This window comes from Xenopus tropicalis, chromosome 7, assembly GCF_000004195.4.
Source record: "Xenopus tropicalis strain Nigerian chromosome 7, UCB_Xtro_10.0, whole genome shotgun sequence".
Lineage (NCBI taxonomy): Eukaryota > Metazoa > Chordata > Amphibia > Anura > Pipidae > Xenopus > Xenopus tropicalis.
Genome location: NC_030683.2, coordinates 55,114,765 through 55,127,033, shown reverse-complemented (window position 1 = coordinate 55,127,033; position 12,269 = coordinate 55,114,765). Strand labels below are relative to the sequence as shown.

Here is a 12,269-nt window from a genome sequence, read left to right as displayed (position 1 = left end):
GAGTAGACAAGGATAGAGAATAAGGAACTGATTATGGCACAGGAAAAGACTAATTCCAAAATTTTCTTTAAGTATATTAATAGATAAAGATGCAGGCTGACAGTGTGGCCCCGGTAAATAATGGAAATAATTTGGTTATAAAAATTACATTATTAATGCAAATGTACATGAAGTGTATGTACGTAGCTTATCTAAAGGAGTAGCCTCTAGTGCGTTAATTGTTTTTATGGGAGAAAAGATCCCTACTATCTGTCTATAATTCCCTCTAATGTACTTGCAAAGGGTAAATATATACCCCTGTTTTCCATGGAAAACAACCCCAACCTTTACAGTCTACCCTCATAGTTTAAATCCCCCACCACCTTAACCAGTTTAGTTGCACATATCTGCACTCTCTCCAGCTCATTAATATAATTTGTAAGGACTGGAGCCCAAAACTGCACTGCATACTCAAGGTGAAGCCTTGCCAAAGACCTATATAGAGGCAAAATTATATTTTCAGTACTTTCCTTTATTAGTCATGGAATGACACTGCCTGGAATTAGACAACATGTTATCTACAACAATCCCCAGATACCTCTCTATAAAAGATACCCCCAACCCACTACTATTAAGTGTATAACTCGATTTATATTATTTGTACCAAAGTGCATAACGTTGCACTTATTAACAATGAACCTCAGTTTCTACCCTGCTGTCCAGTTTTACAACCTAGTCAAGCCACTCTGCAAAGTGAATTTAGTTTTGTACAGTTTAACATGGTCAGCCCATCCCCAGGTCATTAATAAACAAGCATTTTGGCATTTTACTGCCAATAGATTAGCCACATTAGTACCACCTAGAACGCTATATTTATTCAGCAGAAAAGATATTCCAACTCCCAATGTTATGTCACCTCGCATGCTCAGATGGGATATCATGCTAAGTGCACTCTTACACTCTTGTTTATAAACCTGGAAAATCAGTATTAAATGCTGATGCTTTAAGTAGTTTGCCTTTACAGATTATAGACTGCTCACTACCCCCTTTACTTGAAGTACTTATGCTGGAATCCCTTCTGATTCTCCACTGAAAGTTACTCACAAAGGATCTGATACAGAGATCTGCAAAGGATCCAATCATTTCTTGTGTTATCAGCTGGGTGTGGAGGGGATGGCCAAATAAAATGTTGTCTGAAGAGTTCAGACCATATTCAAGCTATCAGCATGAACTATCTGCACATAAAGGGTGTTTATTATGAGGAGGGGGGGGGGGGCAGAGAAATCATTTCTTAATGAGGACTCAAAATTGTCCGAGATATGCGACATGCATCCCATCCAGGAATTGTGTGCACAAAAGCTCTCACAAGGAGTTATGTGGCCCAGAATTGACACAGACACAGAAGATACTGTACATCTGTGTGTTACTTGCCAGAACTCTTGTCGCAGCCTCTCCCTGCAGCACCAGTGTTTCCTTGGGAGATCACAAAAAAAGCCTTGGTCTAGACTTCATATTGACTTTGTTGCACCATTCCAAGATATATATAGTGGTAGACTCTTTTTCAAAATGGTTAGAGGTCATCCCAGTTTCATCTCAGGGAGGAGTGTTGTGTACCACCAGGGAGGGAGCTGCACGCCAAATTGTTGTTTCACTTTCACTTTTTCTGTTATTCTTTCTGTTAGTTTCACTTCCTGCTTGCAAATGTCTGTAGTTAGCCATAGTTAGCCATGTTTGAGCTCTAATAAATAAATTGTTAAGTGTTACCATTGAGTTCTGCACAACCACTGTGAACCCAACATTATGAACAGATGACACAATGAGATTCTTGCTTGTGTGTTGAGTTTTTTTTGGCCTTGTGCTTTCATATGGTAACAGAACTCCTCTGTGCCTTGCAATAACCCTATATTTTACAATAGTAGGTACATTATTCAATATTTAATACACAAGAGCAATGAAAATCCTGCAAAATACAAATTTATAAATGGTGCTTAGATGTAATTTGTGTTACGACTCACTTTAACTTCTGTATTATAAAATTAATGTACCACCTGTAAAATATTAGGATATCAACAAAGAGTTCTTATATACATACATATGTTATAAACATATGGTTCTCTAGGCTACTTTTATCTCACAAATTGAGACTCTTACACTTATTGCAACACTCATTACTATTGCCTCCTCCCTCTGGATAATATGTTTTAAATAAAATGATGCTTTAAATAAACTTAATCATAATAAAAATGAATTTGTGACAGAAAATTCCTATACCTATATACCTATGACTACATGTGTATACACACGAAATGCGTCAGGATGTATTTATGAATAAAGCTGTTTAACCTTCACCGCTGCCCTGGTCTCCAATTGAGTATGTGCCACATGGTGCTTTGATTCTGTGTTTCTCCCTGTGCTGCGGGTCTGGGGCATTGCACCCGGACCACCAATAAGGAGTGGTGAGTGACCTGAATTTTTAAAGATTTTTTTTAAAGGTTTTCTGAGTTGTATGGCTAATTGATGTTGAGAGTCTGCTTACTGCAATAAAGTATTATATTCAATCCAATTTAAATAAACTTACTTTAATGTGTTGTGAATGAGTTTTAAAATTGTAATATTCTTGGGTTAACAGTTTACTTTACAATGATGATAAATATTATTAAAAATAATGTAAGATCTCTCCAAAATATATCCAGTGGTACCCATTACTTACTCATCTCCAATATAAAGATTAGGCCACACTTCATTAACATGAGTATATTTTGGTGCTCCATGCCAGAAGAGTCTCTCTAGTTCAAATGCCCCTGGTGTACAGTACCCCGTGTCTGGATCAACAACAGAAGCATAGGCATTGGGCTTTTTTCGGATGGGTGTGTCAGCAGGCATCTTCTGTCTGGTTACTAATATAGCAGTATCCCTGGTGTACCTAGAACAATTATGACACATTTATTAATTATTCAAAATCATGCTAATATACAATTATTAAAATATATTTTCTGTTATAGAAACGTTTCAGTTAGCTTTTAGTATGATGTAGAGAGTAAGGTTCTGAGTCAATTTACAATTGGTCTTCATTTTTTATTATTTAAAGTTTTTTTTTAGTTATTTCACTTTTTGTTCAGCATGTCTCCAGTTTGAAGTTTAAGCAGCTATCTGGTTGCTAGGAACTGGTATATGAACAGGAGAGGACCTATGTGGAAAAATAAAGTATAAGGGCTCTGGCACACGGGGGAGATTAGTCGCCCGCGACAAAACTCCCTGTTCGCGGGCGACTAATCTCCCCGAGTTGCCTACCCTTACATGTTCGCCGGCGGGATGGCGGGTCATGGCAACTCGGGGAGATTAGTCGCCCGTGAACAGGGAGTTTTGTTGCGGGCGACTAATCTCCCCCGTTTGCCAGAGCCCTAAAAAGTAACAAAAAGTAGCAATAGTTTTTGGCTGCTGTGGTCACTGACTCCCATTTGAAGGCTAGAAAGAGTACAGAAGAAGAAGGCAATAAATAATCAATTAAAAAGTTGCTTAGACATGGCCATTCTATTAAAAGTAAACTTAAAAGTCAACCATCCCTTTAATACATTCTAATCATTTATCTGCACCAATGTGGGTGAACATTTAGGGAATAGTGACAAGGTCTCCTCTGCAATTATGGTAAAACAAGATAACTGTATAAGGGGGTGACAGACATTACATTTTAGATGTGCATGTCTGCAACTGCTCAGGTAGCTGGCTGTCATGTATCCATAGCAGCTACGTGTAAACAGTATTCCAATATATGAAAAATGAAGGGGCGCTCTACCACACACAAAAAAGGGGTTTCTTGTTTAAATGTAGCAATTGGTCAGTAAGCTTCTTAAAAGTATATCCAAAGTAGCGTCATTATGATGGGGTGCTGCCTCCTCGTATAGCTGGTCAGGCCAATTAATTCTAAAGCATCAAAAGAAAAAAGAGAGAAGGGCGCGCTCCCACAGCATAATATCGATGGTATCATTTATTAAAATATATTGCACTTACATAGATAGTAGCAATATCAGCATCTCAACAGTAAAGTCCAAATGCATTTCATCTGTGTACAGACTTCCTCAGGGGCACTATTACTTAGAATAATGAAACACAAGTTGGAATGTATAGATGTGGAAAAAGAAGATGCATAACTTGCACTTTTGTTACTCATAGTGCAAAATCTTTTTCGCCCAAAACAATTTGCCATATGTTTCAATTACAACAAAGATTGACATGTTGCGAAATTTATATTTTAACCTGTAAATGTGGACTTCAATATATAGGACAAACTAAAAGGGACTTAAAAACTCACTTTAGAGAACATAGACTGAAAGTGATTAAGCATAATAAAACGTTTCGAATTGGCTTTTTGAAACATATGTCAGAAATACACAAGGGAGATCTTTTCTGAACAGAGGCTAATAGGTTTACTGCAACAGAAAGAACATTTTTGGCCGATTTCAGGCCAGATGTCGGTTGGGCAGGCCCGTCGTTTGGGCCCCTACATGGCCCAATAAGCTGCCGAATCGGTCTAAGGGGCCGATATCGGCAGCTATGATCGGCCCATATATGGCCACCTTTAGTTTAGTTTCTAGACATATTTGTGGCTTTCTAGATTGCTGGAGGGTTTGGGGTTGACTATTCTTAGTAAATAACCTTGGCATCTATTTGATCTCATGGCATCTAGTCCCTGAGTAAGGGCAAGTTGTCTAATAACATAGTAACATAGTGGATGAGGTGAAAAAAAAACCCTTGTCCAAAATGAACCTTTTTGAATTTTTGAAATCTGCCTAACGTCTACTCCATAAAACCACCCACAGCCATCCAAATTTGCCTACCTGACTCCCAAGAGGGCAATTGGACCAGTCCTTTGATCAACTTTATAATAAAGTTGAATTCAGTAGCTTAGATTTTTCTAAAAAGACATTCAACTCTTAAAACTCTAAATCTAATGAACCTGCCAATACAACAGCATATTAAGTTTTCACATGATTAAATAGAATATGGTTGGGAAAGGTAGAGGATAGGCACTTTATACTTTATTATTATGATAATCAAGTTCTCTCCGTGAAAGATTTGGGAAATGATGTAGACCATATGATGTGCCAGGGAGCAAGTGGACAAAGCAATAGCCAACTCAGTTCTTTGCTGCAAAACCCCTGATTTATTCAACATATGTTGAACATAGGACCCTTTCTCAAATGTCAAAGCCAAATTCAATGCTATAATGTTACAAAACCTCAGTCACAAAGTGTACCTTCCTTGTGATCTATATTAACCCATTGATCAACAGTGAATAAAACATGACAATAAAGGCAAAAATATTTTAGTTCATTCATTGTGCACTTACAAACTCCAATAAAAAGCTTTGCTTATTTGAATAAGAAAAAGATTGTCTGTTGTCTACATAAAAAAACCTGTATCTCCAATCCATAGTGCGCTTATAATAAATACCTATAAATCAGTGGAATGTATAATATTTTGTTAAAAAAATGTATTATATAAAATGGTTATTGTATTTAAAACATGAAATTGTAATGCACCATATTATCATAGCAAGCCTGCTGCAAACTAACGAGTGGGTCTAATAAGTGGGTATAGCTGTACTTTACCTCTATTAGGGTCAGCACATAATATTACTACAGGTATGGGATCAGTTATCCAGAGACCTGTTATCCAGTTTACAGAAATGCTGTTTTCCATAGACTCAGCATGGCTGAGAGATTGGTGAAGGGAAAGGGATTTGGATTTTTGGAGAACTGGACAGATTTGTAATTGGCTACAGGTTATTTGCCAGAAATGGGTTGTATGATGGTGCAGCTGCTTTAAAGAAGAGGAGGGCTAGAAGCTGGGTTTGACTGGGGGTGGTGCAGGGCCCACTGGGGCTGCTGCCTCAGGGACCCCTGCACCCCCAAGGAGCCCCCTCCTCAGCCTTCACACAACCCTGCAGGGACTCTACCACCTGCCCAACCCCCGTCCCCAAGCGTGCATAGTTTAAACTTACCTGCAGCGGCTCGGGGGAGCGACAGGCGGGGATCGGGTCAGGGCCGGTGGGGCCCACCGGGTTTTTTTCCAGTGCCCCGGCAGCCCAGCCCGACCCTAAAACTAGGCATGGAGGGAAGGAGCAGTCAGGTGACATTCTGGGCATTGTAAGGGAAGATGGGGGGGGTGGAAATTTGGATGGGAGTATTGGCAATGACAGGGAGGACCAAAAGTTGTATTTACACAAGCTGCAAGCTGGTACCAGGATTAACCCTTTCACTGCCAGCCGTTTTGGACAAAGCGGAACTTCTACTGCCAGACAGTTTTTGAACATTTTGCACTGTTTCACTTTAGGGGCCTTTCCTCGGGGGGACTTTTAGTTTACCCAGGAAAACAATATATCGTTTTTTTCAGGACAACCTAAGCTTTTAAAATATGGTGGAATTTTTGTGTAATTCCAATTTTGTAACAAGATATAGGCTTCTAGATGTCTAAAAAATGAAAAAAAATAATATTTTCCATAATATAAACACATATACCAGAAACAAAAAATATTTTATGCATGAAAATACACCTGATTTGGAATGTCCCATGTCTCCTGAACGTGCCAATACCAAATATACCAAATATATATAGTTCTATGGAGATTTCTCACTTGTATAGGTCAAAACCCTCCAGCAGTACCCTACCAAATTTCCAAAGCACTGCTCCAGAAAGCTGCATACTTTAGATTTTAAGGCCAAAAATTCCGCTAACAGAAAGTTTATCCCAGAAAATTTTACATTTTTAGAAAGAACAGATTCTGTGGAATCCAGAATAGGTAGAACTGTCTGTCTGCTCCAAACTACCAAGTCGCAATGCTTTCCTAAAGTTATTCATTTTTATCAAAATTTGTAAAAATTTTAAAAAATCGCTTCAAAGCTTCCAGTCAATAGTATCTTAACTCCTAAAGGTCATAAAGTAACCAAATAAAACACCCTAAATATGAACGCCAGGGGTCCACTGAACAGTTTGATGCCCAATATGTATAGGTTTAGCTAAGTATGTGGCATGTAGGGGCCCCAATGGGAACATACCCCCATATGATCTATCATTTCTGTCATTTCAGCTTCTGCAAAATCAACACATTTACATCATTATATGTGGGATAATGCTAGTAAAATGTACATTCACCCCAGAAAGTCATATATTTTTGGAAAGTACACATTCCCCCGAATCTAAAATGGGTACCCATGTCTTTCTACTCCAAAGTACCAAGCCGCAAAGCTTTCCTAAAGTTGGCAATTTTGATAACATTTCCAAAAATCCACTCAAAGCTTCCAGTTTCCAGCATCTTATCTCCCACATAACATTAGGTACCAAGATAAAACACCCTGAATATGAATGCCAGGGGCCCACTGAACAGTTTGATGCCCAATATGTATAGGTTTACCTAAGTATGTGGCATGTAGGGGCCCCAATGTGAACATACCCCCATATGATCTATCCTTTCAGCTTCTGCAAAATCAACACATTTACATCATTATATGTGGGATAATGCTAGTAAAAAGTACATTCACCCCAGAAAGTCATATATTTTTGGAAAGTACACATTCCCCCGAATCTAAAATGGGTACCCATGTCTTTCTACTCCAAAGTACCAAGCCATAAAGCTTTCCTAAGTTTGACGATTTTTATGGCATTTCCAAAAATCACCTCAAAACTTCCACTATGCAGCAACTTATTTTCTACAGATCATTAGGTACCAAGACAAACCTCCCTAAATATGAACCCCAGAGGTCTACTGAACAGTTTGATGCCCACTGTACATAGGTTTATCAAAGCACATGGCACTTAGAGACCCCCAAATATACCTTGTGCACACTAATTTCATGGCTTATCTTTACCCAATTCATAAACACACTGCAGTTTTATGAGGGGTAGAAGCTGCAGAAATGTAGGATGACCCCTAAAAACCATATATTTTTGGAAAGTACACATTCTGACAAATCCAACAAGGGTAAAGAGTCTTTTCTACACCAAAGTACCAAGCCACAAAGCTTTCCTAAAGTTAGTGGTTTTTATGAGTTTTCAGAAAATTGCATAAAAAATGTTGCAGTTTGCCGCATTTATCTCACACAATTTCTTGCGTACAAAGGCAACTCACCCCAAATAGGAACACCAGAGGCCTACTGAACAGTTTGATGCCCAATATGCATAGATATACCAAAGTCTGTGGTGTGTACTGACCCCAAAATGAAAATAGCGCATAAGGATTTCTCGCCTGCCATCTCAGCTTTTGCACACAGAGCCCCCTGTCAGCGTATTATGTGCCGAAACTTCCCCTAACTATACAGAGACCCCCACAAAACCATATATTTTTGGAAAGTACACATTCTGACAAATCCAACAAGGGTAAAGAGTCCTTTCTACACCAAAGTACCAATCTGCAAAGCTTTACTAAAGTTATTGGTTTTTATGACATTTCAGAAAATCGCATAAAAATGTTGCAGTTTGCCGCATTTATCTCACACAATTTCTTGCGTACAAAGGCAACTCACCCCAAATAGGAACACCAGAGGCCTACTGAACAGTTTGATGCCCAATATGCATAGATATACCAAAGTCTGTGGTGTGTACTGACCCCAAAATGAAAATAGCGCATAAGGATTTCTCGCCTGCCAGCTCAGCTTTTGCACACAGAGCCCCCTGTCAGCGTATTATGTTCCGAAACTTCCCCTAACTATACAGAGACCCCCACAAAACCATATATTTTTGGAAAGTACACATTCTGACAAACCCAACAAGGGTAAAGAGTCCTTTCTACACCAAAGTACCAATCTGCAAAGCTTTACTAAAGTTATTGGTTTTTATGACATTTCAGAAAATTGCATAAAAATGTTGCAGTTTGCCGCATTTATCTCACACAATTTCTTGCGTACAAAGGCAACTCACCCCAAATAGGAACACCAGAGGCCTACTGAACAGTTTGATGCCCAATATGCATAGATATACCAAAGTCTGTGGTGTGTACTGACCCCAAAATGAAAATAGCGCATAAGGATTTCTCGCCTGCCAGCTCAGCTTTTGCACACAGAGCCCCCTGTCAGCGTATTATGTTCCGAAACTTCCCCTAACTATACAGAGACCCCCACAAAACCATATATTTTTGGAAAGTACACATTCTGACAAATCCAACAAGGGTAAAGAGTCCTTTCTACACCAAAGTACCAATCTGCAAAGCTTTACTAAAGTTATTGGTTTTTATGACATTTCAGAAAATCGCATAAAAATGTTGCAGTTTGCCGCATTTATCTCACACAATTTCTTGCGTACAAAGGCAACTCACCCCAAATAGGAACACCAGAGGCCTACTGAACAGTTTGATGCCCAATATGCATAGATATACCAAAGTCTGTGGTGTGTACTGACCCCAAAATGAAAATAGCGCATAAGGATTTCTCGCCTGCCAGCTCAGCTTTTGCACACAGAGCCCCCTGTCAGCGTATTATGTGCTAAAAAGTAAAAAATATGTATGTGTGCACACTTGCAAATAAGTGATAGGGTGTATAGGTGTGTATATGTGTGTGTAAGTGTATGTAAGTGTAAAAAAAAAAAAAAAATGGAAACTGCAAAAAAATTAAAATCAGCAAAAAAAATGACAGTTAGTGTAAATGGTGTAATGTGTGTGTAATAGTGCAAAAAATGTACCTGGGGCAGATCTCAAAGGCAGGCAAGGCAGATCTCTGTGCTGGAGGGTCGCAGGGGGCTGCAGGCAGGTCCACGAGGCTCCAAGAGTGAAGGGGGCGGCGCCAGAGAGGGGATTTTTATACCCCACGCAGCAGGCACGTCTTGATGACGTCGCTGCGACTTTGGGTCAGTCTGGGGGCGATCGGAGGAGGGAGAGGACCATCAGCGCCGGTAAGCTCGTTGCCTAGGGGGTTGTGGGGCTGGCAGCGCGTCTCTGCACTCGCATTGATCGGCGAGTGCAGAGAACGCGCTGGCTGAATGAAAAACGTAGCTCCTAAGTGCTGGGCACTTAGCAACTTTTTTTGTCAGCACGTAGGAGCTACGGTCTTGGCAGCCAAAGGGTTAAATGTATGTTTACAAATGCAATGTTTTGGGCTTTTGTTCCAGTCCAAGGCAACCACAGCCCTAGCAGTTAAGATTTGTGTCTCTGAAGATTCCACCTATAGATCCCCATCTTCATTTCTGCTGATTCAGCACATACTCTGTGCTGCTGTCAGTTATGCATTCTTGTGAACTGACTCACAATATACTGCATGTATAAAATACAAAAGTCACAATAGAAGGTTAATTAGTAAATAACCAGCACAATTTGTGTCAGCCTCTAGGCTGGTACCAGCCTCCTACCTTGCCTGACCCTGGAAGCATTGTTCCTGCCCAGATGCAGACAGTCGTGGCAGATATTGGCTGTGAAATGCAAACTCTCTCGTTTTTTTGCTGATATCTCCCATGTCTGCCTGCACCTGGGCAGAGACAATGCTTCCAGGTGCAGGCAAGTTAGGAAGCTGGTGCCAGCATAGGGGCTGTATTTTTCTGCAGGCCAAAAATCAGCCATGTATGGCACTAGCCTTAGTGGCCATCTCAAATTCATTAATAACAAATGACAAAACCAAGGGTCAAGGACAGACCCTTTGACTATTCTACTAACAACACTGGTCCATTAGAAAATATATTATTTACCTGGCCAATATTCCCCTAATTTAGTTAAAATAATTATTGCCAATGAGAAATCTGTGCAACTCACAGGCGTCAAATCTCCTGAAAATACAGTTGTGTTGGTGTCAGGGGAAATCTCTGGCATTAAAACATATTGCACCAAATTATCTGTTACCTTCACGGTAGCCTGGCATTGGTTCCTTCAACAGCCTGGTACAAAGTAAAGATACACTTGCTCATAATGAGAGTGAATGCAGAACCCTCTGTTTTACTAAAACAGGTAAATCATAACCATAACTAAACAAGTACAGAGAATGTCAGTAAAGAACAAAGCAATATAGTAACATGTATTAACCCCTGTGGTGCACCAAATACAACTGAGAGTTTAGGCCTGCTTGTAGTGTACACTTTATGTTGGTGCGCATGGTGTAACATTCATGGGATCCAGTAAATTCAATTTGTAATCCTTTAGGCTAATGCCACATAGAGTGTATTCTCGGCAAGCCGAAAAATACTTGCCAAGAATACACCCCAACCCTTAAAAATGCTCCTACCTGTGCCTGCACCCGAAAGAATTCAATACACTGGGGTGCAGGCACATGTAGCCGATATCCTCCAAAAAAACGGCTACATGTGCCTCAACCTGAGCATTACCCCTTTGCAATGCCAGCCAATTTGGTCATGGCGGAACTTTTATTGCAGTTTTTATCATTTTGCACTTGTTCACTATAGGGGCCTTTCCTCAAGGGGGCTTTCAGTTTACCCAGGAAAACAATATATCTTTTTTTTCAGGACAACCTAAGCTTTCAAAATCTGCTTGAAATTGTATGTAATTCCACTTCTGTAACAAGATATAGGCTTCTAAATGTCTAAAAAATGAAAAGAAAATGTTTTTCATAATATAAACACATATACCAGAAAAAAAAAATAATTTTATGCATTTGCAAAGTCCCATGTCTCCTGAATGTGCCAATACCAAATATATATAGTTTTATGGAGATTTCTCACTTGTATAGGTTAAAAACTCCCAGCAGTACATTACCAAATTTCCAAAGCATTGCTCCAGAAATCTGCAATGATTAGATTTCAAGGCCAAAAATTCTACTAACAGGGTTATCCCAGAAAATTATACATTTTTGGAACAGATTCTGGGGAATCCTGAATAGATAAAACTGTCTGTCTACTCTAAACTACCAAGTTGCAATGCTTTCCTAAAGTTATTGTTTTAATCAAAATTTGTGACATCTTTGAAAAATCACTTCAAAACTTCCAGTCTATAGTATCTTATCTCCTACAGGTCATAAACTAACCAAATAATCCATCCTAAATTTGAATGCCAGGGGTCCAGTAAACAGTTTGATACCCAATGTGCATAGGTTTACCTAAGTATGTAGCATGTAGGGGCCCTAAAATGAAAATATGATCTATCATTTTCGTCAATTTAGCTACTGCAAAATAAACACATTTACATTATATGTGGGATAAAGCTACAAAAAAAAATAGTCATATATTTTTGGAAAAGTACACATTCCACGGAATTCAAAATGGGTACCCATGTCTTTCTACTCTAAAGTACCAAGCCGCAAAGCTTTCCTAAGTATGGCGATTTTGAAGACATTTCCAAAAATCCCCTCAAAGCTTCCACTTTG

At 39.3% G+C, this 12,269-nt stretch overlaps 1 protein-coding gene across 5 annotated transcripts in view; it reads right to left on the bottom strand.

Moving 5' to 3' along the window:
- dupd1 (dual specificity phosphatase and pro isomerase domain containing 1) overlaps positions 1–12,269 on the bottom strand; it is a 41,351-nt gene that overhangs the window by 16,460 nt on the left and 12,622 nt on the right. For 3 of the 5 annotated variants that reach the window (XM_012965894.3, XM_012965892.3, XM_012965895.3), the window contains exon 2: positions 2,690–2,902. In XM_012965894.3, the coding sequence (XP_012821348.1) occupies positions 2,690–2,862 (173 nt within the window). In that variant the 5' untranslated portion in view covers positions 2,863–2,902. 5 annotated transcript variants of the gene reach the window in all.